The 23,302-nt window shown below is 41.5% G+C and overlaps 1 protein-coding gene across 8 annotated transcripts in view; it reads right to left on the reverse strand.

Annotated features, from left to right (window-relative positions):
• The window catches only part of TNC (tenascin C), an 87,566-nt gene that overhangs the window by 16,732 nt on the left and 47,532 nt on the right, over positions 1-23,302 (reverse strand). For 2 of the 8 annotated variants that reach the window (XM_068656963.1, XM_068656962.1), the window contains exons 9-16: positions 22,522-22,611; positions 21,558-21,821; positions 11,362-11,634; positions 9,071-9,343; positions 7,683-7,955; positions 5,072-5,347; positions 2,751-3,023; positions 974-1,246 (exon numbers count right to left, since the gene is read on the reverse strand). In XM_068656963.1, coding sequence (XP_068513064.1) covers positions 974-1,246; positions 2,751-3,023; positions 5,072-5,347; positions 7,683-7,955; positions 9,071-9,343; positions 11,362-11,634; positions 21,558-21,821; positions 22,522-22,611 — 1,995 coding nt within the window. The remainder of the gene's footprint in view (positions 1-973; positions 1,247-2,750; positions 3,024-5,071; positions 5,348-7,682; positions 7,956-9,070; positions 9,344-11,361; positions 11,635-21,557; positions 21,822-22,521; positions 22,612-23,302) is intronic. The other 6 variants (XM_068656964.1, XM_068656965.1, XM_068656966.1 and 3 more) reach the window with 6 other exon arrangements.

Genomic DNA, 23,302 nt, shown 5'->3' on the forward strand with positions numbered 1-23,302 from the left:
CAAGAATTTTTTATATGACTAGTATCTGCAAATTTTCATACAAAAACAATATAAGAAAAATATTCCAGTTAAAAATAGCAAAAAAAATTTCTTCCTCTCCCTGACACTGAGAAAACAAGGCTGTGTTCTGGTAGAGATTTTTCATAAACAGAAGTCTAGGCTAGCTTCAGGATACTAGACATTTACAGTTATATTTACAATGCTTCTTCATCATTGTGAGACTATGAAAGGCAAGAACTCTGACTTTGTGGAATTGGCATACTGCAATTGAAAATCAGGGCCTTGGAATTTTTAAACAAAATAGCATGAATTGGCAGTCATCCCTGCAGCTTTTCCTCATGATGATTTTATCTAGGCTAATTTACACCAGGATTTTTGACACACAAGAATGACAACATATAGCAGCTTCTGCTGGGGGAGTTCAAAGTTTTGATTTTGCAAGAATGTCTAGTTTATTTTGAATTATTGAACACATGTTGCTCCTGTTAAAACCAGTCTAAGTTAATGGTGCTTAGTCTTTTGCTGATAAAGCCATAAATAAACTTCTCAATACCTCTGTTAAATTCATTTTGTCATCTCTCTTTTATAGGGAGGTAAATTATCGAGGAGATACACGATTAATCTGATGAAATCACTGAAAAAGGCTGATAGTCATTATTTCCCAGCTCTTAAAGCCAGCACTTTGAATGCTAGACTCTGCTGTCTAATTCCAGATCATGGAAGTAATTAAGTGAACCATATTAAATAGACACTGATGAAGCTAAGGAATCTGAGATGATTCACTATAAATAACTACATCAATACACTACATGACTCACTATAAATAACTACATCATGAAAAAAGAAACTCATAAATGACATGCAGGAGACGGTTCGAAGACCTCAGTAACAGCTCAAATTGGCTAGGAAAAGGAGAAATGTTAAAACAAACAGGCACAAACAGATTATACTTTTCCTACTGCAAAGACAATACCTGTAGTTGCTACTGAATTTATGGGTTGGGAACGCCGTCCACTGCTAACTCCATAGAGCTCAATTTCATACTCAGTACCCTCTTTCAGCCCTGTTATATCGTGGGTGCGCTCATGGCCTGGTACTATTAGTTCCAGTGGATCAGATTTCCTTTTGGTATCCCTGATTCTTAGAACAAAACTGTCGAAAACCCCATCATCCGCAGTCCAGGACAGACGGAAGCCGTCTGGAGTAGCATCTGAAACCAGAAGGTTGTCGACCTCGGGTTCTGCTTCTAAAAAAGGAGAAGATAGCAGTAGGGGAAAAGAAAGTGATTGTTTTAATCAGTTCATTAGTGACCTGCATGAGGTCTGGATATAGCATACTGCAAGAATCCAACCACAGTTCAAAGAAAGGGAAACAATCTGCTGGCTAGTGAAAAAAAAAAAAAAAAAAGAAAAGAACATTAGCATTTTACAAATACTGAAGATGTATGTGAGTGTGTTTGGGCGCATTCAAACAGTTCAGTCTTCAACAGCAAATCCACTACATGGAAATACACCATTTGCCTCTGCCATGCAAAATTACACATGCTAATAGTAAGTTCAAAGTGCATTTGTCCCTTGCTTTTCATTGCATTACCCATCATATGTGAAAACTTCATGTAGGATAAAATCAGGCTTTTGTTATAGATCTACAGGCATGCCTGTAATACTGTCAGGTCTCTGTCTGTTAGGAGGACAACACAAAAGCTGCTTGAAAGAGTCTTTTCCTTCATGCAAAACCCTTATTCCATGCATTTCTGGCCTCTGTGATACCTCTGAACAGATGAATCCTTCACTTTGATAATAAAAACAGGCTGAAGCAGCAATGGGGAATCATGAAAATTCGTATTCCTTAGCACACTTAAATCCCAAGTGCAAGACCTACTGTCTTTAGCAAACAAACCCACTCAAGAGGATCCCACGAGCTGTAAGACATTAAATAACTACAGCGCATCTTCAGCTCAGTATGGTCAAGCATCACCACCTACAGAAATGCTGCCGGAGTGGTTACTGTCTTACAGCATCTCTAATGCAATTCTATCTTCCACAAGAAGATGTTCCTATTTATTTTTTTGTGAAGCTCCAATCAGGTAATCCCCAGCTTTACTGCTGCATAATCAGTAACATGCAGATGAGACTTGATGGTTATAGGGCTAGAGAATCGGTCTGCAATGCCTTTTCAAGAAAATTCAAATGCTGCTGGAAAACAGCAGCTATGATGAGGCTGAGAACATGAGCTAAGGTTTTGTGGAGAACAAAATGCCATCTTTACAGTTGGCAGTGATCACACTCGATGGTCTGTGTGTGAAACCCACAGACAGAGTGAAAGAAATGAGGCCATAGGCAGGAAAACCAGTATGACTTTCCTCCTGAAGATCCTGACAGTTGGCAAGTTGGGGAATGCTGACGTGCCCAGCAGCTGTTAACAAGATGAGCTCCCACATGCAGCTAGCTGTCTCAAAAGACTCCGGTTAGAAGTACCTGCATGAACATAGCAGAAATTTTCACCCCTCAACCCACGTCATGCGTCTCTACAGGATCCCTCACAAAGACAAAAAGGAAACGTCAAGTTAAAAGGAATGGAATTTCATTGGTGACCCTATCAATCACAAGGAGTTATGTGTAACCACGATGCAAAAAAGGATGCAAAAGCCAAGGTTTGTTTTGCAAATGGACCGCATAAAACATCTTCCATGTGAGAAGAAAAGCAAGAAAGATAGGGTGGGAGAGAACAATTCATTCGCATAAAAATACCTGTAATGGCCACAGTGCTTAGGGGCTTTGTTTGGTGCCCCTTGGCAAAACCATAAAGCATAACCTCATAGCCAATGCCAGTAATAAGGCCTTTAAGCTTCAGTTGCCGCTGGGCTCCCGTAAGGAGGAACTCCTGTGGGTCCAGCAGCTTGCCAGAATCCACCACGACTACAAGAAAGCTGTCAAAGGCATTCTCCGATGCCATCCACGACACTGTGAACCCGTAAGGGTTAATATCAGAGACAGTTAGGTTTCCCAGTGGGGGCATGGCCTCTAAAAGAAGGGAAGGTGCAAAAAACACACACACACAAAAAAAAAAGAAGCAAAAAAACATTGCAAATTAGAACGTATCACAGATTCCAACACACATAAATCACATTTTTTTTTCCCCCAAATATGGATTTAATTGAAGTGTATAGTCCGGACCACAGGACTAGGATTTTCAATGGAGCCTCTAAAAGTTAGATGCTCAATTGTTCATTTTCCTCAAGGGTGTCTTAACACCTCATCTCACAAGCTCCTTTGAAATTCCTTCAAAGCTCAATGTGCAAGCACATTTCTTTTGTTACACATGCACTAGAAAGCAGTTATAACAAAAACTGTTTGAGAAATTCTACACATAAGGCTTTCATTTCCTTTCACTTGTCTCCACCAGGGGTGCTTTAGGGACAATTTTCAACCTTGACATTCACAGTTCCTATATTTTGCATTCTTTCCTCTCTAATTCACACGAATATCTCCAGCTTTTTTTTTTTTTTTTTTTTTTTTAAACAGTGGAGGGGTCAGCAGTGCCAGAAGGACTGCCAGAAGCAGGGCGTGAATCAGCCAGGGTCATAGCTCTTGCAAGTACTAAATACTTGCAAGATGGCTTTTTGGGGGGGATAGGAGAGAAGCAAGAGTTTGCACTGGCAGAGGGCAGGGGCTAAATGACTGCAAAACAGAGCAATAGCCTGACCAAAGAGCTTCACAGGCAGCTGCTAGGGTGGCATGTTGACAACTTAAAGAAATTCCAGTGAGGGGGCTTTCTTTTTCACATCAGCATGACACTTGCCAATGTTTAGAGCACGCAGACCAACTTCTCAAAACTTTCCCACCATGTCTCTGAAAAAAAGGCCAAATTTTCACAAGATTGTTTCTCAAGAGTTTTTTGCTTGCTCAAAATCTGACAAGTCAAATAGGAAGATCAACTGGCTCTGTTAAGCCCTGGCCTTCATCCAGGTTCCCGGGCATTGCTAAAATTCTTCTAAATTATTTGACAAACCTTGTTTTGTTGGCCCAGGAGCTAACTCATCAGATCTTCCATCACTCAAATTCCACTCACTTAAGAAAGTACCAGTTCCCAAAGATCCCCATTTCAGTTTGGTAAGCAAATAATGAGCCCCAAATGCTGAAATTATTTTCTTGGGATAGGTGTTGAGTGACACCAACATGCTAAACCCAGAAGGTTTATGAGAACTGTTGGCACATCCTAGTGCTCTGTAGAGTGCCACATATTTCTCTAGCTGTGGGAAATTTCCTCTGAAAATACCAATGTCTATGGTTTGTTTTCAAGAAGGAAGCATTTGTGCTCTGGTGTAGCAAAAGATCAGGAATTTTGAAAGCAAACACTTGCTCACTTCTAACTACATGTCATCAGGTGGCAGGTCAATGTTGGTGCAAAATGCAACCATTTTCCCTCAGGGAATTGATCATGGTCATTGCCTTTCACAGAAAGTGCTGGCCCAGATGCTGAGGGATGCTGCTACTGTGACTAGTTCTCCCACTGTCCATTAATGAAGTGAGGGGGGAAAAAGAAAAGGATTCAATTTCTGCTTAATCCTATTTAGGCTGTCATATGTCTATGTGACAATCCCTAGCAGTGCATACTGGCCACATAGTACATAGAATGTGAACTCCGTGGTATTTATTTGATGAGTTAGGCATGTGATGTTCAATTAATCCAAGTTAAAATCTAGTCAAATTATTCAGATGTAAGGGATATGTAGAGGGAACATCACAGAACAAGAGGTGTTTTAATATCCAGTCCTCTCCCTCAGATGGAGCTACTGACAAATTTCTCCCTTAAACTTCAGGATTCAAAGATTATTACACATGGGAGAAAGACTCTAGAGGGCTCTTGACTCACTTTAAACTATTACTCCTCCTGGACAATTTTTTAAGGCCAACATGCCTGCTGTGACCCATTCCTGCACGAAGCTTGCAAATGAAAGCATTGTTGCTGGACCAGATATTCAGTGCTGCAGAGAGTCTGCTCTTTTATCCATGCTGGAATATATATTTTTATAAACTGATAAATATACCCCAAACCTTTAAGCAGGTACCTGTCATGACAAAAGCAGTGAGGGGCTCTGTGTGAACACCTGCATCAGTAGTGCCCTTAATGTTAATGTCATAGCCAGTGTAATCTAGCAGGCCTGAGATGTGAGCGCTGCGAGCACCTCCTGACACCGTAAGCTCCTGGGGTTCATGTGCTGCATAGGAATCTCTAATGTGTATAACAAACTTGGCAAAAGGCCCATCTCTTGTGGTCCAGGAGAGGTTGAAGCTGTCGGGGGTAACATTTGTGAGTGTGAGCGTGCCCAGCTGTGGCTCAGCCTCTGAGGGAGAAAGGAACACAGGTGAAGAGAGAGCATTACTTAATAGGGTGGGGGAATTAGCCACGGGGGGTTATCGATTCTTGAAGCCAAAGCTGAAGCTTTTAGCCTTGTTTAGCAGTGGTTAAAGTAAAGAGGAGCACCATAACAGCTATTTTGTAAGGTTTTGGAAAGAAGCCAATGAAATTAGTGCTGACTTTTTTTGTTGTTGTTGTTTTCATTCAGTATTCTTAAATACACTCAATTTTCCTGTTGAAATGTGGCCTGATTTACAGAAATGCCAACAGCATACAGCCCCATGGTAAAACCATGGCAACTGCAGTAACTCAGCACTAAAGATGTAATGGAGATATCCAGACCCAAAGCAATTCCAAAATAGATGAAATAGGATTTGGGCAGGAGTTAGGTGGGTCCAAACCAGTCGTCCTTGAAATCCCATTTCAGCTTCTTCTTAGTGTTCCTGTTGCCTGGCAATGTAGATACAGAACCCTGAAGTTCACCAGGGTTTTCATCCTGGTAGTGATCATCTCAGCACTAATCTCAGGCCAAAACCTCCCTGGATTCCACAGCTAAGGTGTCCCTCATCCCCTGATTAGGCATAATCAGGGAATACTTAATGGACTGGACAAAACAAACAAGCAAATGAACAAAAAACACAAAGCCAAGAAAACACTGCTGTAGCTCTGCCTCTTTCCAACCATTCAATGGTAAGGGCTTTTCTTGAGAAAGCAGACTTTCCTTTTCTGCAAAAGGAAATTTAAAATCACCTTGCTCCCCTGCTAAGGGAGAATCTTGGCTTTTAGGCTATAGAAGGGGGAGAGCTTCCCACCATTCCTGTTTTAAGCTGTTCCATTTAGCATAAAATCATCTAGGATTCACGAGAGCACAGAAAGACCACAAATGTGACCCTGCAGTCAGGTGGTCAAAGAATCCTGTGTCTGCTCTCAGGGCTGAATTTCTATTTTTTTCTCTTGCCAATTGAGTATAAACCAAGAACACCTTGGGAAATGCAGCCTGTGAGATACAGGAGAATAACTGTGTAAGTGATAAATGTTGAGAGAAAAGCAAGAAGGACTTGTCACACTGACCAAGAGAACAGTGCAAGAACGAATTCCTTTTTTAAACTAAAGCATGAACTGCTGCAAGATGTTCCAACTTTTAGCTGCCGTCCCCAGTGGCAAGACTTTTAGATAACTGTCCACCTCCTTCTCTGGAAAAATCTTGGAAGAGGTGAATCCAAGTGGCCCCGATTAAGGACACATGCTGCTGTCATGCTGCCAGCCAATGGCCATCAACGCCCTCATGGCTAACAGTGATGAATTCACCATGTAAGCAGAACACTTCCGAAGACAGGGGAGGAGATGAGAAAATATCCACAGTGCAAACAGGCTTGGGAGGAGAACCCAGTGAAACCGAGCATGGAGCCATCAGCCCTGCATGCAGCTCAGAGCTGACAAACCAATCCTTTCCAGTCTGATTCTGAAATGGCCACATTCCTTTGCATGCCATTTGCATCCAGTCAGGCAGGCTCACATCACCACAACCAAACTCCAAAGAACACTACATGCAAAACGAGTGGAAATTTTCTTTTTCAGTGAGTCCTGCCATCACCAAAGGAAAAGCTCTGATATCCAGTGAAACCAGACAAGTTTTAAAGACTCAGAGATAGCAAGGCAAGTGAGAGTGGTGGGCTGACCATCAAGAAAGGGTGTGCTTCTTGTTTGAGCCCAGCTCTCCGCTGGGAACACGTAAAAATGCCCAGCAGAGGAGGAACACCAGAACCAGCACAAGGTGACCAGACCACTCCATGCAATCTTGGCTGGTCATTTAGCATGCTGTATGAAACTCACATAAGAGATGCAAATGTCTTGGAAGACATTTGGTTTTAAGATGAAAAAATCAAAACAACATGCAGGTGCCTCTCTGGTCTGACAAAGATATGAAGGCCTCCCACCCACAACAAAGCAAGTGAGGATGGGACAAATGGAAACGTTCAGATCAAGTGCAAAGATATTCTGTGAAAAACATCAGCCATCTGGAGCATGTCAGTTATATATACACAGTACTTGCAGATAAGTGTATATATAATGAAACCAATCATGGTTTACTACTGGCTCCCTTAATGCTGGGGGCACTTTTTCAGCCTTTTCCATTGTCTCAGATATCTCTTTTTCCAAGTGCTCACAAGCTCGTTTTACTTCAGCCTCCCCTCATGGTGATTTTCCTATAATTTATCAAAGGAACGATGATGAGTTGGAGCCACGTTTTAGAGCAGTTCGGTGGACACAAAAAGAAAGAAGAGAAAAAAGCAAACCTAGAAGGTGAAACAAAGAAATACCTGTGGTTGCCAGTGCTGTCAAGGTCTGACCACCTTGCCCATCAATTACACCATGGAGTTGGACAGTGTAATTAGTGGCAGCTTTGAGGCTGGTGACTACATAGTGCCGTGAAGCCCCTGGCACTGTTTGCACCAGGGAGTCCAAAGGGAAGTCAGAATTTCTGACTTCTAGAATAAAATGGTCAAAGGCATTGTCCTGCGCCTCCCACGTGAGCAACATGGTGTCTGAGGTAGCATTTGATACAGTGAGTTTGCTAAGGAGAGGTTCCTCTACTATAGGAAGAAAAACAAATGGAAATACGTTGCAATTATTAAAACCCAAAGCAACAAAATAAAATTAAATAAAAGTTTGAATTCACCCACAGGTCACAAAGACCAACTAGGCCTATATTTCTTGACGTTTTCCACACCACAGCCCCTGTGGACACCCTGTCCACACTACCTATGACTCAGTGAGGATATTTACAATCTGCTGATGCTAGAAAATGCAGTTCTATATTATCCTGATCACTCATGTTTGATATTAAGCTCAACATCACCAACTACCTTAATCTATTGCTATGACAAATTGCTGCGACTTTTCCTAAGATCATGTCAGCAGAAAAAAAAATAGTAATATTAAATGTTCAAAACATGAGCTATTATCTGCCTGCTATCAGAATACACCTTCTGCTTTTGTAACCTAGTCCTCTCCTTCCACTTTCACACTGTAACTGTCTACAGCACATTTGACACTTAACTTCCCTTTCTTTGAGTGTTTTCTGGAAAAACTGTCAACCGTAAAACCTCAGGATGTGCAATATGCCAACAGCTAAATGCCTACCTATTTAATTTACCAACATCAAGTAAATGCTCTCTTTCACTCTCTCATCTAACATAAACTGAATTAATAAATGTATCAGCCTTGTAGGAGTCTGCTGACACAGACTGAAATGTGCCTGAAACCCATTTAGAGAATCAGGATAAAAACTGTATCTAGAAATCGGTTTATCTGAGAGAAGGAGTGTGTCCTCTATGCTGTCTGATAAACGCATACTGCAAAAATAACATAATGAATCATCTCCTACTTGTTTCCTGGGAAATTTATTTTGATTCTCATCAACAGCAGAAGTTGTCCCTACCCTAACGTTTGAACAAGAGCAAACATATTATTATGTGAATGAAATCACACCATACTGTGATTGACTGCCTTTGCTGGATGGGATAGTGGAATAACATTCACAGTTCAAAATGTCTGCAGCAGGTCGTCCTTAGAAGGTGTCAGACAGTGAGGTAGAGAATTTGGCAGTGGGTAGATTGGTAGGGTAGCTGAGGGCAAGGAAATGGGCACAACCTGCAACAAAGAGTTAGAAGAAAGCAAAATTAGCATTGAGGTAGGTTTTATGTACCTGTTGTAGCTGCAGAGCTTATTGCCTGTGTGCGGAAACCATTAGAGATCCCATAGAGGTAGACAATAAAATCAGTGCTGGGGGAAAGCCCTGAGATATGAGCTGTTCTTGAATTGCCTGAGATGTTGAACTCCATGGGCTCCAGCAACCTGTTAGAATCAATAATTTCAATAGTAAAGACGTCGAAGTCCCCATTGGTGGTTGTCCAAGAAAGGTTGAAGCTTTCAGGAGTAATGTCGGAAACGGTTAGCTCACCAACTTCTGGGTGCACTCCTGAGGAGGGAAACAACATTGGTCAGAAGGGAACAGCCCAGTGTCTTCTACTAGAAATGCTGTGCTTCGCTCTGCACATGCTGACAGCACTCCATGCTGCCCTTGGAGAAAAGGGTTTAAATAGAAGCTTGCTACAGGCAAACAGGTTTTAAGGGGAAGAAATCAAATGAAAGCATCTCAAAATGCTAAAAAAGAAAAAAAAAAAAGGAAAGAAAGGTTTAAAGCTATGGCTACTTCCCTTTGCAGCCATGTGTCTTTGAGGTCTGAGCATGAAAGCAGTTGCAAAAGAACATTTCCAAAAGCCCCAGGGCATTTGGACAAGTCAGCTTCCAGTTTTAGGAGAAGCTAAAACTAGAGCCATTACTGTATCCAGAGGAAAAGATTGTGTTTTGTTTTAGTTCTTCTACTTTCCCTTTCAGCTTATGCCTATGAAAGCTGGCATGTAATTTGGGAGCTGGAGCCAAAATGCAAAGCAGTGATAGCTGCCTTGGGGTTTCTTCCTCTCCGTAGGCATCCCTGACATGCTACAGGAAGGCTCAGAAAATTCTGACAATTGCAAGTCCCCAGAAAGGAAAATTTTGAAAAGCCGGATGCTGAGTATGACCCAGAAAGGGAAGGGAAAACCTCAGCAGGGCATCTTCTGGTGTTTTCATTAAATTAATAAAAGGAGAGAACATTGCATATTTAGGCAGGACACCCATGATGTCTGTTTTCTTGTTTGTGCTTCTACTGCTTCCCTTGTCTAGCCACATTTGTCTATTTTCAATGGGCAATCTGCTACCAGCTCATACTCAAGACTCTCAAAGCAAAGGACTTCCAGACTGCAGCAGGACACAGCCCAAGGCAAGTGCCTTGTGCCACACACATTTCTACTTAAGCCAAGCTGCTTAAAGCACTATTGAAACAAGCAAGCTTTACTGTGTATAATGTTTTCGTTTTGTTTAGTTCTTACATGTACTTTTATCTCCTTCCGTGCTGAGTAATATGTGCTTGGGAAAAGTAAATAGAGCAGCAAACTTTTGGCTGTCCCACAATTTCGGGAGGTTGGGAGGTTGCAAAGGTCTGTAAGGAAGCCCAGAGGCAACAGATATTGTCTACAAGAAATAGTTCCATCACTGGTGCCCCTCTATTGTCAATTCATACCCTGTTTGTTATAATGATCATAACACTTGGAAGAGTCGGTGAGCCATGCAGAACAGACATATGTTTAAATTTGCTTCTCACAGTAGAAACTTGTGATGAGCAATCCCTTATCCAAAATGCAGTGTTTCACAAGATCAGCCAGAAAATTATTTCTGTAGCTCTTGCTTAGTTTCATGCAAGCTTTTGATAATGTGGGGCTTACCCTCCTTCTTTCAGGTCAGTTTTATCCAGAGTACTTTGGTTGAATTTGGTCTTGCGTTGTAATTTTTTCAGAACAGTCCAACTGTTTAACAACCTTATGTGGCTCAATATATGATACCATGCTTGGAGGAAACTCACTTGTGTTCTTTTCTATATGAGAACATACAGAAGGTGTCTGTCCTTGGGTCAGACACACACGCTATACACTTGAGACTGGATTTATTAGGAAGCTGGCGCAGAATTTCGGAAATAGCTTCTGAAGGGTAAAACACAAACATGCTCCTGGGCTTTGATTATCTGGGTTACAAAGAGCAGATTTTATAATTTTTACAAGGCAACCTGGGCTTTCCTGAGCATGTACAACAGCCAGTTGGGTTTTGCAGTTAGTGTCAACCAGCAGAGAAGCAAATAAAAGGAACAAAACAAGCCATTCTGAGGGGGGTAAAAAGAGCATTCCTGAAAGCGAATGGCTCCATGGGGGCGCTGAGACTCATATTGGAAAGTCTGATCATGAGACATTTCCATGCCAGAGATGTTCAGCCAAGCTTTAATGAGTTCAGCGCGCCCCATGCAAAGCAGACCGAGTGAGCAAGCTTTGTCGAGCAGTTGCAGTTGCTCTGGCTCATGTCCCTGTCTGCAAAGGAAGGGAGCCATGAGACTGGACGAAAAGATACCTGTTGCAGTTTCAACAGAAAGGGGTTTGGTTCTGTAGCCGTTAATCACACCGTAAAGTGTGATGTTATAAGGTGTGTTGGCCTTGAGGCCTGTAACATTCATAAAGCGCAGTCTGCCTGGGACCGTGATATTCCGGGTTTCTTCTGGGTTGTCAGCCTCCTGCACCTGAATGACAAAGTTCTCATAGGCCCCGTCAGCTGCTGTCCAGGTGAGCTGGAAACCATCCCAGCCAGTCTCTGATACTGATAATTTTCCAAGCTCAGGTTCTTCCTCTGAATAAGGACAGAGAGTCAGTCAGTTACTCAGATTACAGACTGGTGGTGGTGAGGTCTTACTTAATGACTTTCAGAGCTAATGAACTTCATTTGTAAGCAAGTGACATGGAAATGCACCCCCACACACATTGACATTCTCAGCTGCCCCGGATAACTCTTAAAGTCTCTTCAGAGACTTGGCAAGACAGAACAGAAAGAAAAGAACCATAATAATAAATAATATTCACAGTAATGCTAAAAGACTGCTTACAGAAAGTGGTTTAAAGACTGTCTTACAGCTGCAAGTGTTTTGCCAATATTAATTACAACTCCCTATGAGACAAGTAAGTATTACTATAACCACTTTACTCCAGCTATTAATGACTTGGTGTTTGTCATTTTAAAGTGACTGTGAATACTGCAGTAAGCCTATTGTAAGGCTAGAAGGATGCTGAGCATCTACTACTCGGGATTCTGATGTTTATGCTTTTAATTGAAGGATGATATTTATTCTTCCAAACTATTTCTAATCAAAAACAGTTAAGAATTGTTTAATGGAGTTATCTTCATTACATTACATTATCCTGCCCCGAAAACCTTTCTGGAGGCAGAGAAGCTTGGATTTTCAGAGTTATTGATATTAATCTAAAATTGAAATCTACATTCACAGAAATCAACATTTTTGTATGCCATCACAAGGGTGGCCTAGAAAGTCAGGAACCATCAGAACTAACTCTCTGATGCTGTTTTATCTGAAAGTTTAGGTTGTTTTCTCAGCAGGAATAGAAAATCCTCCAGTACTGAGGATTTTCTTAAAAGTTAGCAGTCACATGAGAAAATGACACAGTAATACCTTATTTTCTCTACATGGAAAATCCTGCTACATGATCTATCATTGGCCAGTGGGCTGGGATAAGTTTCTAGCACTTTTCTCACTTCCTTGCATTGTTAACACATCGGCATTACAGTAAGAATGAGTCTAGCTAAATCATCCCAATCTGCCTGCCTGAGCATTTGTAAGAGATATGACACATAAAGGGAAATGGATCTGATTTTTTCAGTTCTAAACTTCAACTTCAGACTCTATGTAAATTTTGACTCAGTAAGGCTCTGAAATAAATGAGAACTAGGCTTAGCAACATTATTCATATAAATTTTCTTCCTGTAAAAAACAGAAAATCTCTTGTGTGACTGCTGCATAGCAGCATTGTATAGGTAGGTAGGGCTGCATTTTGAGAGGTAACACTCATGGGTAACAGTCAATTACCATCAGTGAGATTCACTAATGTATAGCAAATACTACTATCCAGGAACATCAAAGTCTTGACAAGCTTTTCCTATCCTGCTAGAAAGGAAGAGATTGTTTATGAAATAACACCATGTTCAACAAAAAAATGCATGAATCCTAGAGCTGTTTAGCTTCCTCAGTAACAGAAATGAAATACTCAGAGGCAAAATATAAATCATGTCAAGATAGCACCATTTAGCTGAAAAAGAAAGCAGAACAAAAAAGGAATGGGTTGAATCAGAAATAATGACCTTTTGGTGGCAACAGAAATAAATAAAACAAACACATTGCTAAAAATGAAAATGAAACTAAACCAAAAGTTAAAGCAAGGCAAAATATTTCACATAAAAGCATGATTATAATAAGTAATGCAGTAACCATCACAACTTAGAAGCAACTCAAATTTCTCCAAAGAGTACTCAGTTTCATTCACCTCTGGGATGCAGAGTCCCTTTTTCTCCCATTTATTTCTCATGCATGCCTGAAACGGAAGCGCACTCAACCCCATCATGCTCTCTAGGGACCAAGAGATTCTCATATAAAATCATGCACCAGGTTGGACAGCTGGAGATCTCTGAAAGCCTCATCCACAAAGCATTCAACATATGTGACAAAACAATGATAATGTCATGGCAAATGCTATCAAGGGATGATGTTTCTTAGCTTAAAAAAAAAAAAAAGAGAGAACAAACCATTGAGAGATAAGACTGCTCTAGCCATGTACTAGGTTCACAATGATCTTTGTGGTTCTATGTGAATATCTTATTGCACATCATGAATTTAATTCTTGGCTGATGGTCTGCTATAGTCATTAGTCTCTGGCTATGTTCTTCAGGAATTAACTTTGACATTGTTACTTACAACATTATTGATCTGAACTCTGTGGCTACAAGCCTGTTTCCTCATGAAATTCATTTAAGAGGGACAAGAGGTAGAAGTTTTCAGACAGGTATACTCCCAATGGGTTACAATCTTTTTTTTCCTCTAACATCACCACTTCCATGCCAATGCTGCAAACTGCAACCTCCTTGTGATTTTTCTTGGGTGCTCTGGACCACAATCCCTGTAATATCTTGCTATTTTCATGTCCCTTGTAAATAGCAGATGCATCAATGCTCCTCTTTGCATGCAATTTGAAAAGAGAGAATTGATGCTACATCACTTTAAAAGCTGTATGGGGCATTGTCCATGCTACATAACCCAAAGTTCTCATTCCATAGCAATAAGAGTTTTATTCCGTGCAAAAAGAAGTAAAAAAAATAAGAAAAAAGGAATCACTCACAAAGCCTAGCATTTCTGCAGTGGAACAGCAGTATGAAAATGGAGTTCTGTATTTCAAAGCAGAAAAGGAACACGTGGCTAATGAATCCATAGAAAATACCTGTAGCAGCTAGAGCTTCCAGGGACCAAGAGAGCTGACCTTGACTGCTTCCTTGGAGGTTAATCTGGTATTGTGTGCCAGCTGTGAGATTGGTAATTTCTGTTTCTCGTTGGTTTCCCAGCAAAAAGATTTCCTGCGTTCTGTTTGAGCTGGACAGGTCTTTCAGAGTGATAAGGAACTGATCAAATACCTCATCCTGTGCTGCCCAAGACAAGGTGAAACTACTGGAAGTCCTGTGTGTTATATTTAGGTCACGAAGAGCATCAGTGACTTCTGAGATGGGAAGGTCAGTGGGCACCACAGGCAGAGCATGAGAACCAGGACTCGGGTTTGTTAAATAACTTAGCTCTGTAGGTGCAGGACTGGTAGGATTAAATGATGTTTCACTGTTTGATTCTCCAGGTGATGTGACTAGATGTGCTAAACAAAGGTAAATTACAAGTTAAAATTTCCTGAAAATAACCTCCCAAATATACCCAGTGACAGCTAACACCTGCTACAAAACAGTTTCTGTGTTTCCATTAACAAGCTCTAAGAACAGAGAAAAAAAAGGTAGGTACTTCTATTTTGGAGACTGAATCCAAGCCACAAGCAGAAGTAGCATCACCAAGCACAACCTGGTTCTTGCACAGAGCCACAATAACCAGGAGACCCAGAGCAACAACCTTTAAACACAGATCAACTGACATGCTTTCAGTGGAGAAATGGATAGGTACATTCTCACTTGATGTGAATCAGGACAATTCAGCTCCAAAGAACTTCACTGATTTACATCAGTGAGGATTTGAACCCTCAGTCTCTCAAACATGCCTTTTATCTTTACTACAGCACGTTGTTGCTACTGATACAAACCAGAAGTGGAATGCATGCCAAACATCACAACTATATCCAAATCCAAACCAAGAAACAAGACACAGAGAAACATGCTAAATCTCTTCCTACCCAAATAAAGACATGCTTGGAGGAGTTATCCACTCTGATACATGCAGAAATTTAAGAAATGGGAAGGGACCCTTAACTAAAAACCAAGACAGAATGAACCTGTGGGATTTTTCTTTAAAGAGATCCAGAGGGATGGAAGGGAAAAAGGCTTGGCCTTCAACATGCTGAAGATCTGTGACAGTATCTTGTAGCACAGTCAGGTTCTGAAAATCTGAGAGCTGTGGAAATCACAACAAATGGTTTCTGATCACTGCTGCAAGGCAACAGGCAAGTGATTTTTCTGACACTTCAATTAGCCATGCAGAATTATCTCCTCATTAGTGGAAAACCACATCATTTCACACCTCGATGACTGCCTTGCTTTCATGCTCCATGGCATTCAATTAAGAGAGAGTGAGTCATCTACCACCATCAGTCAGTTCAGCACAAATACGTACTCAGGATTCAGTATCTGTCTCCAAATTCACACATGTATCAGAAAAAAAAAAAAAAAAAAAAAAAAAAAAACGGTTTTAGATGAGAAAGATCAACTTAAACTGTTTTCAAATAAATGCAGAAATTTTATCTTGAAAATATACTCTCAGGAGAAGTATAGATGTAGAAACGTTGCTTTCTGCTCACCTCTAGAAAAGAGCAAAGCCTGTGAGGCAGTGACTTATATTTACATATATTATATATTACATATAACATATCAGTGACAGTTGACTTAGGTAAGGGTCCTCCTAAATTACACCAGCATGTGATCTGAACCAGGCCCTACATATCGTGCAACCTGAAGACAGCAAAGTTGTCATCACACCAGCATATGTGCAATGGTAACTGCTAGCGTAGTTCATTCTTTCTTGGAAAATGTGCTGTCAGAACTATTCCCTGACCACACAAGGGTGACTGAACTTCTGTAACATCCCTAGGGAACAAAGCAGGAGGACATGCAGCACTGAACCAGTAGCTTGCCCTGACTCTCAGCTGCTTTTGCACAATCATAGTGCTGGGAACAGGCAAAAACCTATGGCATCAAGCAAGTGCACTGGTACTTGTTCAGACTTAAAGAGGCTTAAAAATACTTAACATGCATAGTGGCAGCTGGGCTTTACTGTGGATTATTTCTGCAGGAGACATGCATAAATAGAGGGAGTGAACAGACCAGCACGGAGGAAGAGAGCAGTACATTACACAGGTAAGCTCCATGCCATGGAAGGTCCCACTGGGGAACTGCCACGCACCTTGAATTCGAAAACCAGGACTAAGTGTACAAAAATAGAAGGGAAAATGAAAACATGAGGCTGTCCTTAAGCTGGCATACTAAGAATCCTTCAGAAACCCCAAGAAGTATTAGTCAAAATTGGCTTCTTGTTTCCCCTCATTTTCCTTGAGCATCCCTATTGATACTTATCCCAAATTCCCACCAATTATAGTATAAACACACAAATGGGAAACACAGCAACAGTTCAACTGCATTATCTAAAAAAGGAGGGACCTATTCCTGTAACTGGCATTTTAATTCAGCCTTTTGCTGTCACAAGTGGGTTAATTTTTTTGTGACATCTTTGACAACTACATGGGTGGTTACCATGGACAGGCTGTCCTACAAAGCACGTACAATTTATGTAGTTACATTATCTCTGAAACTTTTTTCAAACCTAATTCTGAGTATTATCTTGTGTTTAATGGTGGACTCCACAAATGAATTTGTGGTCGAGAAAGGGTGGTCTACTGTCTACACGCACATATAAATGCACAGGCACACACCTATTAGTACATTGTGTAATAGAGGAATATGTGGCTTTGTGTACAAACATGCAATGGATAGAAAAATGCAAGTGATATGAACATGCAGAAAACACTTGGATACCATAGATAATATCAGCATTCAATGTTTAGCATACAGAATATTAGCTATAGAGTGGATAACAGAAAATTTGGAAAACAAACTGTAGGATATCAAGACCAATGGAGATCAAACACTTGACAAAGCAAGCAGGGGAATATATGGGAAGAAAACAGAGCTCTAGGAGCTCTAGGTGGGTGGATGACAGCCAGACAGGCTGATGCATGATGGTGAGATGAATAAATAGTAAATGCCAAAGAGCTGAAAGTAAAGAGGAAGGGAACTGGATGGACAATAAACACGCTCTTTCTCAGACTGGAATATTTCTTAATATCATTCTCTTAGTAGAATCTCCAGGCTGAATATGGCCTAAGTATGTCCACACTGCTGCTGCTGGCCTTTTGAGGAATTCCACTGTAATGCTTCACTGGAGTTTTTACTAAGAAGAATGTTAATGTCCTGCCAGGACATTTCCCTGGTTACTCAGGATGGAGCAAAGAGTATTCTGTATTATTTCTTGCTTCCGTCTCTTGGATTTTACATTGTTTTCCAAGAAGGGCTATCAGCCAGTTTCACTGCAGAAGTTCTCATCAGATCGACCTCACTGTAGGATATGGCTGCAGTTCTCTGAAAGAGGGTTGCAGAACCACAGCCTACCAAGATATTTGTGTTCTTTTAAAAACCCTTTGGCTAAATGGCTTTCCCCTCTCTCAACCAGCTGATTAAGTGGTCTTACAGTGCCTTTGCACCCTTGAGTTCCAATAATAAAGCATTGCAATAATATCACAGGCCAGAAATAATACAGAAACTAGAGCTAAAAATCCTCATATTGAAGTCTGAGATCCCAGGTACTCTCAGCAGAGGAATCAGCTGAAGAAACGGACAACCTTTACTGGTAAATCCATTTTCCCAGCAGTCGGCACTGCAGTTTCCCATTGAACTAGGTCACCTAATCACTCCTCCTAATGTTCCTTTGAGTTTGTATAAAGAAGGGTGGTGCAATCTGAGACTGGTAGAAGCCAGGAGAGGAAGAGCAACTGATGCATGACACAGACAAGGGTCTTTGGTAAAAAACATAAATTTTCTTAAAAACATTCAACAGAATGGAAAACTTGCTTCTACAAGCCATGCTCCTATGTGCAACTCATTTCCAGAGGCAAGACAGTATCTTATCCATGATTCATCAGCAGTTGCTGCACAATCTGGGTCCTTCAGCAGAGGAATGTGAGGTTGGCACTTGGTTTCTCTTATGTTCACTCATTTATTTCCACAGCCTTCTCATGCCTGATGTATTGCCATCCCTCCTCCTCCAGGACCCACATTGTGCTACGCAGGCAGGGCTCCAGAACCAGAACAAGAAGGAACAAAGCTGCAGTCTGAGTGCTCAGCTTTCTCAGAGCTGGGTTACGTGCTCGCTCTGCAGATTAGTTGTCAATCTCGCACAACATTCTCCAGACATGCTGCCAGGAAGGTCCCTCCAAGTAGTAAAATGGCTCATTTTCTGTGACTTCTGAAGCAGTTCTAAACCAAAACCTGAGCACAATGCTGGGAAGGACCTTTAACAAGAGAGACCCTGCTTTGTGGTACCTTAGTTAGTAACAGAAAGGAGGTACCTGTTGTAGCCACAGCTTCCAGAGGAGGGGAGCGCTGTTCTCCAGCCAATCCATACACCTTGATTTTATAGGAAGTGTTAGCTTGGAGGCCTTCAATCACAGCACCTAGGGAATCTCTAGGAAGGAAGGTTTCTGCAGGGGACCCAGCTGCCAATGACACTTCCTTGTACTCCACCACAAAACTAGTGTAGGCTCCTGTGTTCGCATACCACGAGACACTAAGGCTGTGGTCTGTAACCCCTGAGACTACAAGGTCTCTCAGTGCATTGTTCTCCATCCCTGAGATCTCTGGGGCAACAAAGCTCCCAGAGCCAGAAAGCTCCTCTGGGTCAGGAGTCATTGCCTGCATTAGGGTTAGACTACGTGAAGCTACAAAGAAACAAACAAGCAAATGACAGTGTGAAATATTCAGTCTTTCCATTTCAGTAGAATAAAATAACATTTAGCTAACTGGTCACTTTATAATTTTTAGCATCCCTTGAATGCAGAATCATGGACATCAGTATAAAAAAGCTTTGTATTGAGCAGCACTTCATCCATATATAGAAACAGAAGCAACATAAAGCTGCCATCCTGTGGTGTGAAAGATTTCATGATGTGCTTTGCTAAAGGTCTGTGAGCTCTCAAGGTTTTGGCCACCTGTGTGCGCTAAACTGTGGAAAGATAACCAGGAGAATGTGAGAGAGGAGAGAAAGCACCAACAGAACATCTTCAGTTCTGGGGCTGAAATAAACCTTACTCTCAGTGACAGATGACTCACTGTGCAAAGAAACAAAAATAATCTGTGGGAAACAAAAGCACTGAAGCTTCTGGATACCTGCAGGCAGAGAAACCTAACCAAACCATCAAGAGACTGGGGAGACTATAAGATGAAAAACTGGAAATCTGAAGAAGCAAAGGGAACTGAAAGAAAATGTTCTCAAGCCTCCCACAGTCCCTGACTTCCATGCTCAGTGAGGACAGCACATGCCCCTCTGAACAGCAGGACTGTCTCCTCCACCCACCAAGAAGAGCTAGTCCAGGCTTAGCTGTGCTACTGGCACTTTCCACATCAATCATTGCTCTCTCTGCATGGTTTCTCCAAAGCACTCTCCTCAGCAGTGCAATGGACCTGAGGTCCCCCAGAGCTCTGCAAGAGAGGGCAAAATAACAAGTTTGTTTTGCTTAGCCTGAGGACTAGAGGACCCCCCAAGTACTGGGAACATGGAAGAGGAGGCCTGGCTAGAGGCTGGAGGAAAAAGTAAACTGAAGAAGTGATCTCTTGTCTTATAACCCCCAGCCTTACAGAGCACTTCTGCCTCCCCATGCTCATGTGTTTGGATTTGCTCATTCCTATACAGCAGGAAGGTCACTCAGACAGGTTATGTCAACTATTGCTGTTGCTTCTACGCAGCACACTGCAGAGAACTCTTTGTTTACTGGCTGCTCTGAGTAAAGACTTAAAACAAATGCACTGGTCAGACAAACTTGTTACAAGAAAAATAATAATCCAAAGAAAAAAGAAGGCATCTTTTGGGACTTTGGAAGCTGGTGCTGGAAAGACCAACCTGTGAAATTCCACAGCATGTTGTTTCTGCCTTTTCACCCTCTACACGTACTTCTTTTGAGACTGTTCAGTCTTCAGACTGATGGGGAAACAGATAACTTTGGAAAAATTGAAGCCTGCTCACTCAAGACACATAAACCTTCAGCTTCTTTTTGCATGGATGTGCTTCAAGACTTCCTAATTTTTCCCTACATGGGACACAAACCAGACTTATGCATCAAATGAGTAATTCAGGACTGAATGTTTTCTGTAGTTTACACCATATCTTATAACTCTCTCCTGTACTGGATTACTGACTCTGTAAATTCATAGGTGCTGCTGGCATGAACACTGCTAGGGAATATGACACTGTTTTTTTTTTTGTTTTGTTTTGTTTTGTTTGTTTGTTTGTTTTCCTCAGGTCAGTTGTATACAGTTATTAGTTTGTAAAATCCACAACTTCTGGCACATGGTTACCTCATAGGTGGTCTTTTGTGGGGAAAAGGCTAAAAGCCTATCTGCTAAGGAAACTAATTCTAGCCCAACTGATTCTGATTTTACTGCCTCTGCTGCCTTATAGCAATTGAGGCTATGCCTCACAAGATTTAGGCTGAAGGCACTTAAAGATTCAGGACTCATTTATATTCTATACTAAGATATGATCTGTATGCAACCAACTTTGGGTCAAAAAGTTTCAAAAACAATAAAACCTTATTCAAGAAGTGGTGCGTTGATTCTAGTTAAATAGAGTTGTTTGTACAAATGGAGATGGCAGAAATGGACCTTTTCTTTGTAGACAAGTAAAACAGTCATGGTATCCAATGAAAACAGTGACTGTGACCAGATTTGTGACAATAGCATGTTTCTGCTTTTGGATGAGAAAAGTGAAAAAGGGCAACAACAGAGCCCTGCTGACCCTGCTGAAGCATGATGGGTGGAGGCATGCTGTGAAGAGAATTCATTAGGCAAGAACAAGCAATGTTAAACACATTCTGGTTGCTCTTCCTCTTGGTTTTTGGCTGTAGAAAATAAAACAAGTTATAAGACATAATGTACAAAAGCACAGCCTCGTTTAAAACAAAGGACAAGGTCTGTATTTTCTCCAGGACAAATAGCTTTGTTCTTTGTGAGTCTTCTCAAAAGGAAAGCAAGAAATGCTTGAGAATATGGAGCTAAACACAGTAGTAAGGCAAATACACAGCTATCCCTCAGTGAACCTGTCATGCTAGAAAGAGCTAAGTCTGCTCTGCAGGCAGTGGATGTTTTCATGCAGTTCCCCAGACATGGCTTACAAAATCAGGTGAAGTTTTACTTGGGCTAGTCAATGACCTGGCACACGGCACTCATCAAAAGCTTTTACTCACCAGTTGATCCCTTGACAGTTGTGGGTTTGCTTTTGTGTCTGCCCTTCTCTGCCACCAGACTGATGGTGCATTCTGTTCCTGCCTCTAACCCTCGAAGGATAAAAGAGGTGCTATCCACAGGGATCTCCACTTCATTCTTCTTTCCAGAAGGACTGACGTAAGTGAGGCGGTAACGATCAAACTTGGCCACTGGTCTTCTCCAGCGAAGTGACAGGGTGGTTTCCGTGCGGTCACCAACTTCCAAGTCCTTGGGGTTATCAAGATCTATGGGTCAAAAAAGCAAAGTTAAGCTGCCTTGGTACTGCCCTGGGACAGTTTTTCAGGCATCTGTAGACACAGCAGCAACTGTACTGGGTGCCTGGTGACAGCTCAGAGTCAGATCTGCCATCTGAGCTTTTGAAGTGGAGGTGCTTGAGGTGGAGGAAGATGAGGTTCTGTTTTACAGACACACCACACTAAATCTAAATTTCCACCACTTAAATTCACTTCAGCAATCACTACATGAAGGAGAGAAAGAATTTAATCCCTTACAGCATTCACCCAGGGAGAAAAAAAAAGGGAGTGTTGTAAGAAAAGTGCTGTATTTGAAGGATAGTCAGGACTGTTGAAACCTCTGAGGCTATACTCTTTGTCCAGATGACGTTTTAGCCATAACCACCATTCCTGCCAGAAACCCTCACAGCTAGAGAGCAATTATTATAGAGCAATCAATTATTACTACGGTGAATAACCCAGACTGTTAAGAGATCCTGGTTCAGGAAAAGAAAGCCAGAGTCAAAGATCAAGATCTCTGGGAAAATACTTTTTCTTTTATTTGTGGGGAAATGTCCCATTTGTACCAAAAAGAAATCAAGAATTTTCTAAAATATTTCTTACAGCATTACTTAAAAAGGGAAGAAGCACCAGAGTGGCTCCAGCTATCTGCTGCTTCCTGCAGAGTACAAGAGAGGATCAAGCTACTCACCAGTGCCAGCATTAATGGTAGCAGGAGCACTTTCCCTGTCCTGTTTCACTGCTGTCACTCCAATGCCATATTCAGTTCCAGGCCTCAAACCTAAGAGATAAGGGATAGAAGCATGAGTCCCTGTCCATGAAATTTGCTTATTGGCATCTATTTAAATAAACGAGTCTGAATGTATGCAAGATTAGATATATGCTTTTGTGCATATGCAAAGAATTGAGGTTTCAGTTGCCCTCCAGATGACCTGAAGTGAATAAATCATTTTCCACAGACTTGCCAGAGGATACGGACTATGGCTGGCTGAGATTACATGCTGAACATTGTGCAAATGCATAGTCAGAAATAACTTCTACTTTCAAGAGATTGCAGTGTAGATACTCCTGAGAAAAAGATCCACTTTAAATGAAGAAATCTACCATTGTAGGCAGGTGTGGCAACTTGCACACACCCAGAAAACCTGCAGGCTGGCATCAGTAAATACCATTCCTAGCACATACAAAAGCCTCTAGAACTTAAAGATGTCAAGCCATCTCTGCAAAGACATGTAGCAACCTAGAACCCAGGCGAGTGACTAGTGGGGTTCAGAGACGCACATGGAAGCAAAATGGCTACACGTCTGCTGTTGGCTAGTTATCCATCTGAAGTACATAAATACATATCACATGGACTTTAATTTAATCATTTCTACTCAAAATGTGTAACCTCTGCTTGTAGCTCTTATGTATAGTGACCAAAAGGTTTTTTGGTCCTGTGCTCAAGGGTGATGGCAGCAGCATGACATTAA

The sequence above is a fragment of the Anas acuta genome, chromosome 20, assembly GCF_963932015.1.
Source record: "Anas acuta chromosome 20, bAnaAcu1.1, whole genome shotgun sequence".
Classification (NCBI taxonomy): domain Eukaryota; kingdom Metazoa; phylum Chordata; class Aves; order Anseriformes; family Anatidae; genus Anas; species Anas acuta.